Source organism: Mirounga angustirostris, unplaced genomic scaffold, assembly GCF_029215605.1.
Source record: "Mirounga angustirostris isolate CCGP_5_RB_7025 unplaced genomic scaffold, mMirAng1.0.hap1 SCAF_12, whole genome shotgun sequence".
NCBI lineage: Eukaryota > Metazoa > Chordata > Mammalia > Carnivora > Phocidae > Mirounga > Mirounga angustirostris.
Window position 1 is genome coordinate 6,015,954 of NW_026991720.1, and position 15,873 is coordinate 6,031,826.

The 15,873-nt window shown below is 57.3% G+C and overlaps 1 protein-coding gene across 1 annotated transcript; it reads left to right on the forward strand.

Moving 5' to 3' along the window:
- Positions 1–374: 374 nt before the first annotated feature.
- On the forward strand, positions 375–14,902 carry IQCA1L (IQ motif containing with AAA domain 1 like). The gene is made up of 19 exons (XM_064575625.1): positions 375–383; positions 1,505–1,909; positions 2,847–2,966; positions 3,282–3,467; positions 5,846–5,917; positions 7,429–7,637; positions 8,134–8,218; positions 8,663–8,791; positions 8,928–9,003; positions 9,474–9,580; positions 10,326–10,409; positions 10,513–10,571; positions 11,300–11,382; positions 11,511–11,618; positions 12,240–12,439; positions 12,872–12,958; positions 13,220–13,397; positions 13,771–14,009; positions 14,553–14,902. Exons 1-19 carry the CDS (start codon positions 375–377, stop codon positions 14,655–14,657), a joined length of 2,541 nt encoding a protein of 846 aa, XP_064431695.1. The 3' UTR covers positions 14,658–14,902.
- Positions 14,903–15,873: the final 971 nt, after the last annotated feature.

Here is a 15,873-nt window from a genome sequence, read left to right on the forward strand (position 1 = left end):
CTCAGAGACCCAAGTCAGATCGTGGAATTAGCATCTGCACTTTTGACAAGATCTCAGGTAATTTGCGTGCACACGAAAGCCACAGAACTCCTCATCTCTTGCTCCTCTTTGCTGCTCTCCCCTTTCTTTCCCTTTCCTTTGCTCTGTGCTTTGTTTATTCATACGTTCCCGACTTAACACCGAATCAAGAAGGTCCCCCTCAGCTGACCAGAGTCAGGGTGCTGTTGCTATGTTTTGTATTTTTCCCAAGAATGGTCCCCTGAGCCTGTTGCCCTGATGGCTACAGCCACAGAGGGCTCAGAACCAGCCCCAAAGGCCACTGGGTCCCCTCTTCTACTCTTTCTAATGTCATTCTTTACACAGGCATCGTTCGCATGAACCATGTGAAGTGCGATCAGACCCCAGGGAAACAGGCGTGCTTGTGCTCATCTCAAGGTGGAGTCATGACTTTGCAGCCTGAACCCCAACCTTCTGACCCCAACTCCAGTGCCCCTTCCCCTTACATCACACCTGCCTCCAGGACAGTCATCAGTAAGAGCCAAGGAGGCTGGCTCTGAGTGAAGGAGTATAGGGTTCCTCCAGCTGAGAAGTGCAGTTGGAAAAATGAATGCCTTTAGGACTAACCTTCACCCAGAGCCTCACTGCTCCCAGGGTGACTTCAAATAGCGACTCCTCTTTTATTTGATCCTCACAAGAAAAGCAGCCACGGCTGACCCCACACTCTGCCCCAGCCTTCCAAGGCTTGATACGGGAACATCCTCTGAGATAGGGGTCCTCAGTCCTGTACCTACTGCCCCCTCCCCTCACAGCCTTAGAACATTGAGACAATGGGCCAGAACTCTCAAAACTGGGCTGTTCTGGCTTTCGGGGCATGGAGTCGAGGTGGAGGCACAGCTTCTGTTGACTGCATGACCAGCTCACAAAGGGAACTGTGAGAAGTGGGCACCATGTCTGAGGGGTGAGTGAGGAGCAGGAGTGGAGCCCCCAGGGCTGGGGCAGGTGGGTGAGGAGAAGGGGTGCCGGGGAGAGGGGTTTGTGTGCTGGGCCAGCCCTGGTTAGGCCCCAGACATTCACACAGCACCCCCTGGCTGTGCCGGTCTGTGGTCAGCTTTCCCTCTTCAGACTTTCCTTGAACTACTTATTCCAGAATCAGGGGAAGGGACCCTTCTCTACACTCACCCCTCACCCCCATTTCCCACTCACCCTTCTAGACGACTGCAGCATCCCTGGGCTGCACCCTCTCCCTGGAGGGACCGACTGCAGACTCCAAGAGACCTTTTCCTTACAGGGAGCCCCTGAGGGCCATGCCTATCCTTCACCTTCCTTGCTAATCCATCAGTGGCCTCCTCCCTCCCAGGGATCCCAATCTCCCACGTGCTGGAGGCCTGGACGTGTGTTCTCTTCACTACCACCTCACTCCCCCTCAGGACCCCTCCGGGCCATGAGTAACCTTAACTGCACACCTCTGGAACCCGGAGTTCACACTCCCCAAAAGGCTCAGTAGAGCCGGTCTTCCCCCCCTTCCCCCCCCCCACTCCTCCGAGGCGCAGATCCGAGGCCTGCTGCCCCCCTCCTCTCCAGAGCTTACCAGCGCCTCTGGGACTCCTCCCACGTGACCCTGCAAGAGCTGCTGGACCAGGAGCAGGCCCTGCTCGAACCCGTGCCCCCCAGGGAGCGGCAGTCGTTCCAATACAGGCTCTCGTCGATCTACCTGCACTACCTGGGGCTGATGCGCCGGTTCGACACCCTCTACGACCAGATGGTGCAGCCGCAGAAGCGGCGGCTGCTGCGGCGGCTGCTGGACAGCGTGGCGGGCCGCGTGCTGGAGCTCAAGGACGACCTGGTGCGCGCCGACCTGAGCGAGTACCACTGCCTGGACCGCGTGCTGCAGGACCTCAAGCTCACCCCGGTGCGCGGGCCGCGCTGCGGAGCCACGCCCACTCCAGCGGAGGGGCGGGGTGGCCGGTAGCCTTGACCTCCCGCGGACGCGGAGCCACGCCTCCACCACCTGGAGCGGGAGGGGGCGGAGAGGCCTGACCTCCCAAGGACAACCCTGGTGTTGGGACCTCTGCAAGGGAAGGGGAACGGGGCAGATCAGGGGATGGGGTTTGATCGGGAGAAGAGTTTCAGGAAGAGGGGGTGCATGCGAGTAGTTGGGGGATGGCGAGAGAGTCAGGCTGGAGGCTTCGCGGGGCTGGGAACACCCACCAACCGCAGGGGCTTGGTGAAGACAGTCCCCCAGAGGCCCGCTTCTCAAAGTGTGGTTCTTGGACCAAAAACATCAGCATCACCTAGGACTTTGTTAGAAATGCAGAATTTCGGACCACAGCTCAATCCCACTAACCTGCTTCTGCATTTTAACAAGCCTCTAGGGTGGTGTGAATGCTCCAGTCTCCAGGCTGCCCCAAGGGCATGGGCCACTGCTCCCCATCCGAAGCAGTCTCAAAGTTCCCAGACCCACTGCATCAAACTCAGCTGTGGACTTGAAAAAACAAACTAACAAAAACAGATTCTCCAGGCCCTGCCACTCTGATGTGGTAGTCTGGGAGGGCCTAGGAGTCTGCATTTTAAGAGCTTCCCAGTTGATTCTGATGCACAGTCAGGATTGGAACCACTGCCCATTACGTATCATGATCCTCCAGAATTCAACTCCGGTTACATGGTGGGGCAGGGAGATAGAGGGATGAGCTTAAGGGCATCTGCCCCTAACCCATAAATCTCCCACCCCAGAGCTCTAGGATGAAGGAAACCATCACCAGGATCTGTGTAAGCAGCTAAAATGGTAGCATCAGCCAGATGGCCTGGATTTTGAGTCCTGACCCTCCTTACCCCATATTGCCCCAAAGGCAGACCTGGAGGTTCCAATCCCCAAATACTTTCTGCTGGAGCAGTCCACCATTCTGAAGGAGCGAGGGCTGATGCTGGCAGAGATCCTGTCCAGAATGGAGCCAGTGACCTCTGAGGGGGTAAGTCAGGGACACACCCTCCCAGATTCCTCTCATACACCCCTCCCAGAACAGAGATGCCATCTTCCAGGACAGAGAGGATTTGCCCTGCCCTATTCCCACCTCAGAGTGCTCTTTGGGGAATCCCTGGCCTGCTTCAACGATGCTCTTGTGCTCCCTGAAACCTTCTGACACCGAGATAGAGGACAGGACTTGGGCACTCCACTGGGAGGACCATGTCCCCAGCATGTTGTTTGGTGGATGGTCTCCCAGCTGCTAGCCTGGGTATAAGCCCTCTCGCATCTTCTCCTGCTCCTTTGCCCCTGCGGTGGCCAGGGTTTTCCAGAAATGCACCGGACCGAGGCCATAATCCTACTGCAAAGGGCTGAGCGGGCTAGGCAAGGCCGGCTCCGAGCCACCTTCATGCGAGAGATTCGGAAAGAGGAGGAGCGCGATAGGAAGATTCGAGAGGACAGTTGGCACAAGTTCAATCAGGACCAAGCGGCTATCACCATACAGAAGGTAACCCCCCAGCACCCAGGAGGAAGGTCAGGCTTGAGTCACCTCTTCCAGGAAGACTGCCTGGCTCAGCAATTGAGGACAGAGGTGCAGGTGCTTGGATTCTGTTGCCCCCATAACCAGATCCTAAACTGGGGACCTAATCAGTTAATAAGCTTGTATCTTGTGCTGTATTTCATAAAAGCCCCAGAAACAGAAGGATCATTAAAATTAGAGGAGAAAGATCCATAATAAGGTAGCAGAACATAGTAGATGATCATTCCGGAAACTCGTAAGACTGTTATAGATGAGTCACTAAAATGGATCCTGAGACTCCTGGCAGCTGAGGTAAAAGGAATGGTGATGAATCAGAGTTTGAGAACTGATGTGATCCAGACGTCCTCAAGGTCTGTGCCATCTGGGTCACCCATGGAAATAACAGAATCGCATCCCATCCGCCCCACTGCAGAAAACCCAGCCCCATCCCTAGGTGTCCCTGTGCCTTCTTACCGTCCCGATGGTCACCCCTCTCTTCTACTCTGGATGGCCACTCCGTACCTCTCAGCCCTTGCTGTCCCCCAGCATGCGAGTGTGTGCGTGAGTGTGTGTGTGTGTGTGTGTGTGTGTCTTCTCTCATCACTGAGTCCTGCTGACTCAGGCTTACTCTGTTTGGTGCTGGTTACCAGCTTAAGGAGACTGGAGTGGCCCTCGGAAAATTCCAGTGCAGAAAGGGAACCCTTTGCTTCTACAGCATCGTAGCTCCTGAGACCACTGCCCTGCCCCATCACAGGACGTCCCTTGCCACTTTTTCTTTCCAAAAGCAGGCCCAGAACTGCTGACATGGGGCTGGTCTTTCTGTCTCCAATGAACGTCTTCTCCCAGCTTCTCTCTCAAGCCCCAGTGCCTCGGGAACTGTCTGCTAGCCTGAGAGAGGAAACTGAGAACTCCTTTCCGCCAAAGCCCAGAAGCAAACCAACCAATTAACAAATAATAACTCAAGAAGATATATGCCCTCCAAATGGGATAGATTTTTAGACTTTTTAAAAAAGATTTTGTTTATTGGGGCACCTGGGTGGCTCAGATGGTTGAGCGTCTGCCTTCAGCTCAGGTCATGATCCCAGAGTCCTGGGATCGAGTCCCGCATCGGGCTCCCTGCTCCGCGGGAAGTCTGCTTCTCCCTCTGCCTCTCTCTCTCTGTCTCTCATGAATAAATAAATAAAAATCTTTAAAAAAAAAGATTTTGTTTATTTATTTGAGAGAGAGAGAAAGAGCACAAGAACAGCAGAGGGAGAGGGAGAAGCAGGCTTCCCACTGAGCAGGGAGCCTGACGTGGGGCTCGATCCCAGCACCCTGGGATCCTGACCTGAGCTGAAGGCAGACGCTTAACTGACTGAGCCACCCAGGAGCCCCTAGATTTTTAGATTTTTAATCAATGCACGGAGCATGCCTATCTGAGCCCCGTGCATCTGGCTGACTTATTAATGTCAGGCTGGCCCACGGATGAGGAGGAGGCCCTGCCCCCAGGGCTCGCTAAAGCAAGCCCTTCGAGGAGGAAGGTCAGCCCCCAAAGAGAGACCCCCACTACTCCCCCTGAAAGCCGAAGCAAGTCATTTTGTCCCTGTTGCCAGACACCGAGAATGTGGAAATACTGCCGACAGAAGAGGCTGCTCTCTGAGGTTCTGTTATGGAACAGAAGCCACCTGGCCAGGCCCTGGTGCTGCCTCCCCTGCCCAGTGCCCCGCCCCCACCCCACTGGTACCCGGCTCTCCACGGGGCTGAGAGTGGCCAGAGGCCTGGGAGAAGAGCACTGGGCAAGGAGTCAGGAACCCTGGCCCTGTCTCAGCTCGGCCCAAATGGGCTCTTAGACCCAGGAGAGGCCATGTCCTATCTCCAGCCTCAGTTTCTTTGGGTCAAAACTGTAGGAATTCACCAGGGGAGCTCCATGGTCCTTACAGTACGGATGTCTATGTGCCCAGCAAGGCAGAGGGGGGATCAAGTGTGTATTCCAAATGCTGTAGGAATTCTGAGAAGTGAGAGTGGGAGTGCTTCTGGGAGAAGGTGGTATTTGAACTTGACCTCAAAAGAGACAGCAGATTAGACGGTGGGGATGAGAAGGAGGGAATTCCTAGGGGCCCCTGAGGGGGAAAGCCTTGGAGCTGGACTGCGTGGGTGCCTACCGGCCCTGCCCTGTCCTGCACTGCTCCTGCTCAGGGTGTCGCTTGCCCACGAGCAGCCCTGGGAGATGTCCTCCCCGGCACTCCTCCCCCACGTCCCACCCCAAAGCTCCCCTACCCAGACCTTCCCTTGTGAGTGGCTGGTGCTTCTCCCTGGGGCTGATGGCACGAGCCGCACCCCTGCAGAAATGCAGTGTGGGGCATGTCTGGGCCCATGTGTCCCCCCAGGTGTGGAAGGGTTACCTGCAGAGGAGACGTACTCAGCAAGACCGGCGAACGGAGATGGAGTTCATTGGCATGGTAAGTCCCTGCCTCGCTCCAGGCAGGGGCTCGGGCTGGGCTAGTTCATGGGGTCTCCTCCCCTCTTTTTTGTCCCTCTGAGCCCCCTGTACAGCTCCTCACTGCCCACGCCTCCCTCCACTCGGGACTGTGCTTGGCATGAGTGGAGGGATTCAGGCCTGGGGACCCTGGTTAAGGGATCCTTCAGGGTTCGAGAAAGAGCGAGAAGGACCAGAAAACTACCACCAAGCCCCGTCCCTTTCTACCCCTCCCTCTCTAAAACCTTTGGAAGGATCTCCCATGTGGGGCAGGATGAGGGATTGTAGCCCAGAGCATCCTGGACCTCATGTTCATGCCGCTGGTCGGAAGGAGAGGCTGAGTGCGTGCACCCAGCAGAGGGAGGAGGCCACAAGGCTAGTGGGGAACCCCCCCTCCAGGGCTCTTGCAGCCTCTGGGAGAACCACGGGGGCCAGGGTGGGTGGGGGCATACCCTTTCACAGCAGAGTGTTTCAGGCCACAGTCTCCCCACCTGCTCTGAGGGGCCCAGACTGGCTTCTCCTCTGCAATGCAGGGAGTCTAGCTGAGTGTTACCTGGGTCCATGAGCACGAGTGTGCAGCTAGGGGAGCGTGGGTGGTAGGAGGGGCAGGCCCCCAGTGCTTGGGCGGGCAGGCTAAACGGGCCCCACTCCCTGAGTAACACCTGTCCGCTACTCTCGGCTGGATCTTACTTCCGGCTAGTCTCTGCTGACTTCGGCCATGGCGGTGGTGAGGGGTGTGATCCCTGAGAAGGAGCCCTGCAGTGGGCAGAGCCTGTGAAGGCCTCCTGATACAGGGAGTTGCGTAGAGGCTGGGCTGGGGCACCAAAGGGATCAGAGACAAGGGCCCGGGTGGCTCTTCTAGGAGGCTTGGGGGCTTCAGAAGGAAGGAAGGATCAGGGGGCATGATGCGAGTGGAGGTCAGACTTGGGGGCCTGGAGAGCTGGACCCCCAGGAGGCAAGAGCAGGCAGAGGGAGGCCAGGGTCGGGCCTTGGGGGGAGGTGGGGGGGCATGGCATGGTGGTGGGTGAGGAATGAGCCTGGCCGCCCGGGCCCATCAACAGTGTGAGCTCAGCGTTTTCAGTAATTGTCTCTGCGCAGAGTGATATTTAAAATACATTTGCGAGCCAATGAGGCGGGAAAGTGGCTGCGGGAGCGGCTGCCAACACGGGCCGCTGGGGCGGGGGTGTGCGTGGGGGCTGGGGCCAGAGGCTCACAGGGGAGGGTGTGCTGGGGGGAACGGGCAGGGGGGCCAGCCCAGATGCATCTAGCAAACTCATTATCAGAGTAATTTACGCAGGCGAGTTTTGGCTCCAAACACGATTTCTCCCGACGCAGGCATGCCCGTTGTTCCATGTGGATGTGTATGCAGGGCCTTGCATGTGCGAGTGTGCTGGGGAAGAAGGGGGCAGGTGTGTGTGCCTGAGGCCAGGGGCTGCGCCCTCCCCACTCCCACTCCCACTCCCGACTCCCTGCGCCTCTTCCCCACTTCGCCAGCTCCCCTCGCCACCCAACCAGGTGGGGAATGTGGGTGTCGTGTGTCAAGCCGGCTTCGGGGAGGATATCCGGAGGATCCGCCAGACAGAGAAGGAGGAAGAGTTCCAGTTGGCGATGGTGAAGACCCATGACTCTCTCAAAGAGACAGAGGGGCCCGACATGAAGGAGAAATTGAAGGAGCAGATCCGACAGTGGTTTATTGAGTGCCAGTCAGTGTCTCCAGCCTCAGCTGACCCAACCTTCAACCCCTCTTTCCCTCCTCACCACCGTGTCCCCACATCTGTTCTGTTCTCTAGTCCAGACTGAGCCCTTTTCTCCATCCACTCCCATCCTCCTTCCCTCACTGCTCACACCCTGACTTAAACCTGGGGCCCCCAACTATCTCTGCACATGACTTCTCATTTCCCTGGATGGAAGAGAAAATGCCAAAACTAGATGAGGAAAGCATCCATGGATGCCCCCTGAGGAGTCTCTCCTTTCTAATCTGTAACTCTCTGCTCCTTCCCTCTTGTCCTCTATCCCCCTAGTCCTTTTTCTTTCTTCATCCTTCCCTCTATTTAACTATCCATCCATTCACCCACTCTTCTACCCCATCCATCCATCCACCCATCCATCCATCCATCCACCCACCCAACCACCCATCCACCCTTCCATCTGTCCATCCACCCATTTGTTCATCTCTCTGACCATTTTGTGTTTACTTAGTGCCCTTACTGGCCGATTCCCTGATTATCCAGATGAGTCTGTAGGTGGATCCTACCTGATCTTTGCAGACAAGACTCCAGAACAGGTACCCTATAGGTGGAGACAGGAGACTTTCTGTGGTAGGTGGGGTCTGAGGTTACAGACAGTCCTGAGTGTAAACTGAGGGTGGCAGTAGGGTTGGGGGGAAAGGTCAGTCTCAGCGGAGGCAGATGTGTTGGAGGAAATATATGTAGCTAGCAAGACTGCATGGGGGGTAGGGAGTGCTTGTGTCTGGAGAAGACATCTTTGGCCAGGGAGAGACAGCATGTCTGGTGAGTCTCTTTGTGACGTCAAATCCCCATGGGCCAAGAAAGAGCAGCAGCTCTGATCGGATCACCTCTTTCTTCTTGGACCCCAGTGAGGTCTCTGGACTCTTGACTATCTGGACCCTATGAGTGACCCCAGTCCACCCCCGTCTCAGGCCTGGGTTCTTTTGCTCCTATAGAATCCCATTGGTCTTCTCTGAAATGTCTTCCATCATTGGTCACAGGTAAAAATGGAACTGGAGGCACAGATCCAGGAGAGCAAAAAAAAGGACCAAGAGAAAAACAAGGAAAAAGAAAAGGAGAAAAAAGAGAGGAAGCAGAAGAAAGGGAAGAAAGAGAAGACCAGGAAGGGGGTAAACACCCACGTGGTGTGGGCCAAGTGGGCAGGGGGAACAGAGTCTGAGGAGATTCCTGGTGGGAGGCTGGTCTGAGGAGAGTAAGGGTCAGAGACCATGAGGGGGTCGAGATCAAAGGATGTTTCTATTCTAGGAAGCAGACACAATGCTGAAAGTGTGGCCATCCAAATTTATACCTGTGATTAATGCCGGACATGAGGAGTACATAAGTAAGGCGGGAGGGGGCTGGGGAAGACTGTCCAGGCCTTGTGAGGTCCTTAGGGTGACCCTGGGTCCTGGGGAAAGTGGACACATGCTCTGTGGATAGTGAGGTGGCAGTGTGGGTGTGTGGATGTGTAGGCCAAGGGGAGAATGCCAAAGGGGACAGAAGTGTGGAGTGTGATTCCCTGGGTGGGGGGAGTTATGCCTTTGATCTGAATCCTACGGATTCGGCTTTGGGGTCAGGCCTTTGTGGTCTGGGTAGAAGCAGGGCCAGACAGCCCTGTGAGGATGGAGGTACCAGCGTGGGTCAGGTTCCTGGTCCATGTATGCGTGTGTGTGAGACAGACAGACAGGTGCAAAGAGACAGAGCAAGAGAAAGGTGGACCAGGCTGGGTCAGGTTCCCGGCCGAATGTGTGTGAGTATGTGGGTGCCCTGGGACTCTGAACTTCATTCCTCTGTCCATCTCTCCATGGTTAGACCTGTGGAGGAACCAGTATGAGAGTATATACCCGAAACAGAGTTTTGACCCCGAGACGCTCCGGATGGAGAAGAGGAAGGAAGTAGAGCAGGAGATCCGGATACAGGTGAGTGAGCTGGCTCAGGGCCTCCTGGCGGCCCTCCCCCGCCCCCTCCCTGGACCTCCCCTGCTTCGGGCTCTTCCCCTCAAGCCCCTGGACTGCCTCTCTTCTGTAGCAGCCTCTCTGTGCTGCCTTTTCTGTGTCATTCTAGGTCCATCTTGGTCCATCTCGGTCCCCATCATCCTCTGCGTCTCTCTGGTCCCTCTCTCCCTGGGGTGTGGAGGGGCTCTGAGCCAGGGTCATGCCCACCATCATGCCCATCAACCCTTCAAGAGCTGCTGCCGTGTGGCTGCAGGGTGTACCTTGGGAGCCTTAGATCATGTGACCTTTCCAACACCCCTGAGGTGGGCGCCATGATTTTCCTGATGTCAGGAAAATGATTAACCTGCTCATGTCACACAGGTTTTAAAGGGTGGGTCTGGGGCTTGAACTGAAAGCCAACTGACTCCATCCTGGAGCTTCTCCCCACATTGATGCCAGGCGAGGGCTAGGCTCCTGCATGAGCAGGATATGGATTAGCATTGGGTGTGGACTGGTACAGGGACAGGGACAGGGGAAGAAGGGCAAAGCCTGCAGGTCCCAGAAGGGTGTGTAGGAAGGTTGTTGGCGGGCACCCCTGCTGCCTTCCCTGGGCTTGTCTCACTCTTCTCTGAGGCTGCTCTCCTCCTGTCCACCCCGTCCCAGTCCTCACCCCTCCCTCCTGTCCTCTCCAGCCCTGGCTGCCCCACCGAACTCCCTGCTGTCCCCCCAGGTGGATGAGCTGATGCGTCAAGAGCTGAAGACCCTGCGCCTGGCCGTGGACAGGGAGGAGGGGAGACCCTTGAAGTATCCGAAGGCAAGATGAGGGGTGAACGCTGGGACGCAGACGTGCCCACGGTGCGGGGGCGGGGGCGGGCAAGGACCAGAGGACAACTGCCTGTGTGCTTGTTTCCAACCAGAAAAAGACTGGGAAGAAAGCTGGGAAGAAGAAGAAGGAAAAAGATCTGACCCCAAACAGGTAGCAGACCCTTTACCTTATCGTGGGTGGTGAGCAAACCCTGGCCCAGGACCGATCTGACTTCTGGTCCTGGTTCTGTTGCTGTGTGGCCTGGAGAAAGTCACTTAACCTCTCTGACTCCCTGTCCTCGTTAACCAAGTACCCACCCTGCCAAAGGCACAAGATAGCTGTGAGGATCAAATAGAAGCCTGAGAAAATGCTTTGGAAATGATGGTGCAGGGGAAGATGTGAGCGGAGGATTGTCCTCAGTGCTCCCTCCTTCCTGTTCCCCCCTCCAGCCTTTTGCCTTAATCAGCTCTGTCCCTACCAAAGCCATCTCCCCCTGGATGCCACTCTGGGGCCTTGAGGAACTTGCCAGTGGTCCCTGCCTAGTCACTTCTTTGGTGAAGTGAGTCTCGAGCACGATGATGTCAGCTGCTTCCAGGAGTGTGTACACGAAATGTGATTTCTAGAAAGAGGGGGATATGTCGCCCAAATGACTGGGTTTCTGATGGTGAAACTTGGGGCCATGTGCAGACTGACGGAGGGAGGGTCGGAGGGCGCTGCTGCTTCTCACGCCCCACTCAACCCACAGAGCACCCACTGCCGGGCCAGTGGGTTGGTGCTGTGCCTTCTGGTGCTGGCTGTCACTATGGGTATTTCCGCACTCAAGCCTGTAGCATCACGCCACTCATCTCTGCCTCCACTTCCCTTCGTCCTTGGCGCCCCCTCCGTGCTGTCCTCTGCAGGTCCGTGGACTCTCTGTTTGAAGAGCTCGTGGTCTTTGGCTTTCTAAGGAAGAGCGAGACAGTGGCCTTGAAAGATTACATCGGTGAGACCCCCCTCCCCAGCGCCTGCTCCCTCTGCAGTGGCTGGCTTCTGCCCTCTGCAGTGAGCCCTCTCCCCAAGTGGCTCTCTCTTGGCCCTGCCCCAGTGGGTGCCACTCACCTGTCCCCCCAGGTGACTACCTCTATCTTGGATCCATTCTGAACCTGGCAAACAAGTTGCCTATGCCTTCCCTGTTTGACATACGACAGAATGTGGCCTTGTATGGGGTCCTTCGGCTTGGTGAGATGCCCTGGGGAGCGGGGAGAGCCACTCTGGCCGGTGGCTCTTAGGGGAGCCGGGGTGCGTGTCAGGGTGGCTGAGGTGGACATGTCCCCTGTGCCATGGATCTATGCTGGACTCCTCCTGCCTTCCCCAGGCCCTGCTGGAGGTCACACCCAGATTGGGCCACCCCAGAAGTCATGTGAACTCTTGACCTACCGAGGAGTCCACTTTTCCGGCCCCTCACCCAACCCCAAGTGATATCCCGTAGTCTGTCCCCATCCTGGAAGACCAGGATCTTTCTGAAGTGGTTGGTCATAGGTCCTTTAATTCTACCCCTTCATGATCCAGAAGTGGAAAGAGATGGTACAGAAAACCAAAGGGGCATTGGAAGGGGATAGAAGGCTCCCTCCTGCATCTAGCTCTTTATACTCGTACCTGGGGAGCCGATGGAAGTCCTCTGGGCGGCCTCTCTCAGCGTGCCTGCCTAGGGGATAGCTCGCACACCAGGGGACGGCAGCGTGCTGGGGTCCGAACTTCATCCCACCCAGCCCTGGGCCTCTGGCCTCACCTTACGCAGTGGCTTCCAGCCCGTCCCTTACCGGCCTACTGCCTGCCTCTGGCCCCTGTTTCCTCTCTCAGGCTCCCCAGATATACACTCCATGGCTCCCCTCATCCGCTCCATCCTCCTGGTGGGCCCCTCTGGCATGGGGAAGAAGATGCTGGTCAAGGCCGTGTGCACAGAAACTGGTGCCAACCTGTTTGACCTGTCACCTGGCAACCTGCAGGGCAAATATCCTGGCAAGATGGGGGTGCAGATGATAGTTCATATCGTCTTTAAGGTCTGAGTCCCCCGACTTTGGCATTTCTAGTGCTCAGGCGGTGCCCACAGAGCAGGGTGGGCTTTATGCTTAGGAGGTCACCCATCTGCCTATTTGGTGTGATTTCAGGAGCTGGTGAGGTCTCCCTACCAACCCCTGCTAGAAGCTTGTGGATTCCTGAAGCCCTGGGGGTGGGGGAGGTTGGGGGGAAGTGGGGAGCAGAGCAGTTTCTTTCACGGTAGAGCTGAGGCTTAATATGCAGCCTCCCCACGCAGGGAGGGCAGAGATTCTGTTCCCACGGAGGTGTGGTGGAGGGCCAGCAGGCTGAGAGGTGGGACGGGCCGCACGTGGGAAATGGGGGCCGAGCTCCAAGGCCAGCCCTTGGACCAGACGGGGAGGTGACCCTTGCCCAGGGACATCTGACGCCAGGTTTTTATTCTCTGACCTGTCCAGGTGGCTCGACTCTTACAGCCCTCCGTGATCTGGATTGGGAATGCCGAGAAGAATTTCTATAAGAGGGTCCCAAAAGAAGAGAAGGAGGTGTGGGGACCTGGGTAGCAGCATGAGCCATGGGCAAGGCTGGCTTGGGCTTGTTTAAGTCAACTCCAAACCTCGTCTGCCGTGGGGCCTTGGACAAGTTCCCTGTCCTCCTGATGCCTTTTCCTTATCCTGGAAGCAGGACTGGCCTCCTGCCTGTGTCGCCCCCAGTGTCCACGCGAGGCTGAGTGTGGGCATGTGCTTCGAGAGAACTCAGAAGCCCACAGAAGTCACACGTCTCTCCCCCCCATCTCCCCAGAGCAGATGGACCCAAAGCGAATAAAGAAGGATCTCACCAAAGCCCTGCGACTGCTGGGCCCAGGAGACCGTGTGATGCTGATAGGGACAACTGACCAGCCGCATCTGGCCGAGATGAAGGGGCTGTGCCGGACCTACGAACGGATCCTCTACATGCCGCGGCCTGATTACGCTTGTCGCTACGGTGAGGCCCTGTGACGTGAGGGCAGGCCGGACAAGGGATCCAGGGACCACCCCTGCCAGAGCCTCCTCACCCTTCTCCCCCTCCCCACTCTGCTCTGAGACCATGCCTCCATGGCAGGAAAGGGCAGCTAGACAAGCAGCCCAGTGGCCTGGGTCCTGGCCTGGCTCCGTGGACACGGGCAGGCCACATAAGTCCTCCGAGTGTCACTTCCTCGTGTTCAGTGGACAGGATGATGCTCAACTTCCTGGGAGGGGAGGCACTGATGTGCACAGAGCCGCTCTCCAGAAGCACAGACCTCATTCCAGATAGAGGTGGTTGCTTCTCCCTCACTGCTTGCTTCTCCCTGCCCTGTGTCCTTCCCCAACACCTGCAGTGCTCTGGAGGCAGATGATAGAGGCCCAGGGGGTCCAGGTGACCCAGAACCTAGACATCAGTGCCCTGGCCAAGGTGTCTGATGGCTACACACCCGGTCACATTCTCCAAGCCATCCACTCAGTGCTGACCGAGCGGCGGGTCCTGCAGCTGTCCAAGCGGCCCCTGGTGGCCTCAGAGTTCCTGGGGCATCTGGCCAAGCTGGAGCCCGTGTACCGGGAGGAGGAGGAGTCCCTGAAGGTGAGGCTTCGGGGGTGGGCATAGCGGGGAGGCCAGGAGCCAGCACTAACCAGGGAGTCAGCCCTCTGAAGCCCCCCTTAGACCCCTCCCTCTGCTCCCCCATGGAGTTGAGCTGGGAAGGGGACAGGAAATCACAGGGAAGGACATGTGGGCAGGACCAGCTTACCTGGTGTCCTCAAGGGCCGGAGCCCGAAAGTGCCACCTGGGTATTAAGAGCCCGTGGTTGGTCCTGACACCAGTGGACACCCACTTCCCCCACCTCAGTCGCTGCCCACCAGTGCCCCATGTGTGGCAGGATGGCCATGGAGAGAGGGCTTGCCCCCGACAATGGCTGACCCCGTGGCCTGGAGTATTTGGTGCAGAGCAAGGGAAACCGAGACTCTAGCAGGACGCCTGAGCCGGGGAAGAGAGGATGAGCCGGGGAAGAGAGGAGAACCGGCTGCTGCCGCGGAGGGCACATCGGTGGGAAGGGGAGGGCAAGGTCGGGAGGCAGAAGCCGGGGTGGAGCCAATGCACTCCCGCCTCCCCCCCTCTTCCCACCAGGACTGGTACTTCAAGACTCCACTGGGCAAGAGGAGGCTAAAACTCATCAAGGACCAGGACGCTGAGGAAGCCAAGCTGGCGAAGGAGAAGAAGAAAAGGAAGTGATGGTTGAGGCCAGGGTGCCCGAGGTTGGCAGGGGGACTGGGCGGCTCCCAGCCGTGGAGGGCCTGTGGCAGAGGCATAAACGGCCACGCAGCTCGGGGAGCGGCTCTCTCTGTCCATCTCCGCGCTTCCCGCCCCTGCTCCGCGCCCCCTGCCTGTGCCCAGCCTCCCCCTCTCGCCCCACCCCTGCTGGCCCTCCGTCCTCACCCACTCACAGCCTTCACCCTCAGGCCCCAGAGCCCTGTCCTCTGACCCTCACCCATGTCTTCATCTCCTGTTGGTTCCTGTCCTGGCTCCCCAGCTCTCTTCCTCCTTGGGGTTTTTAAGAGAGAAAAAAAATAGAAGAAAGAAAGAAGGAAAAAGAGAAAGGAAAAGGAAGGTCTACAGTAAGTCTGGAAAAAGAAAAAAAAACAAGTTTGGAAGTCAGCAGCCCCCGGTGTTAGCCCCACCTAGGTGGGAACTCCCTGTGTGATCTTGCACAGACCTTTCCTGTCTCCGGGCCTCAGTTTCCTTACCTGTAAAACAAGGAGAGGTTGGACAAGCCTCCAAGGTCCCTGGTACTCCAGGGTTTGATTATCCTTACAGAAGGGTGTCAGTGGGGTGAGGACTCTTAGGCAGCGGCGGGGTGGGGTAGAGGAAGGTTCTAGGGAGAAAGGGTGTAGTAGGTGGCCAGAACAAGGGCTCCTGGTAGAGAGCCAGTGCCTTCTCTGAGTGGTCTCCACGCCTTTCTGAAACATGCCTGCCCCCCCTCCCCGCCCCACCGGCCCAAGCTCTGCTCTCCTTCCTTTGACCCAGAGCCTGTCCCTCAGGGAGTGGATGGAACACAGCCTCCTGCCCCCAGGTGGAAGTTCATCTGTGGGTCCCCTTTGCTGGGGAAGGAAGAGTTGGGGTGCTGGAGAAGGAGAGCTCAGGGAGCAAGGGACAGTCGTGCCACCGAGGGCTGGGAGCCCCAGAGCTCTCTCAGAAGAAGCAGTGTAAAGAGTGTGTGAATAAAAGTTAAGGTGTGTTCTGCAGGTCATAGAGGCCAATGGGAGCCAGATGAAAGGAGACCACTAGGGCTGGAGCGGGCCCAGGGCCCGTGGTGGGCCGCCCAGGGGCTGGGATTTAAGTTCTCTTCCTCCCTGTTTTCCTGTTTATCTCCCCCAATGAAAGTAGTCTCGTTATCCTAATGTGCCTGAATGGGTAGAACCACTTTCTCCTTCTCACTCCCTGACTGAGA

Coding starts and splice junctions, on each gene's coding strand:
- IQCA1L (XM_064575625.1), top strand. Junction 10,410..10,512: donor GACCCTTGAAGTATCCGAAG/GCAAGATGAGGG, acceptor GTTTCCAACCAG/AAAAAGACTGGGAAGAAAGC. Junction 13,398..13,770: donor TGATTACGCTTGTCGCTACG/GTGAGGCCCTGT, acceptor CAACACCTGCAG/TGCTCTGGAGGCAGATGATA.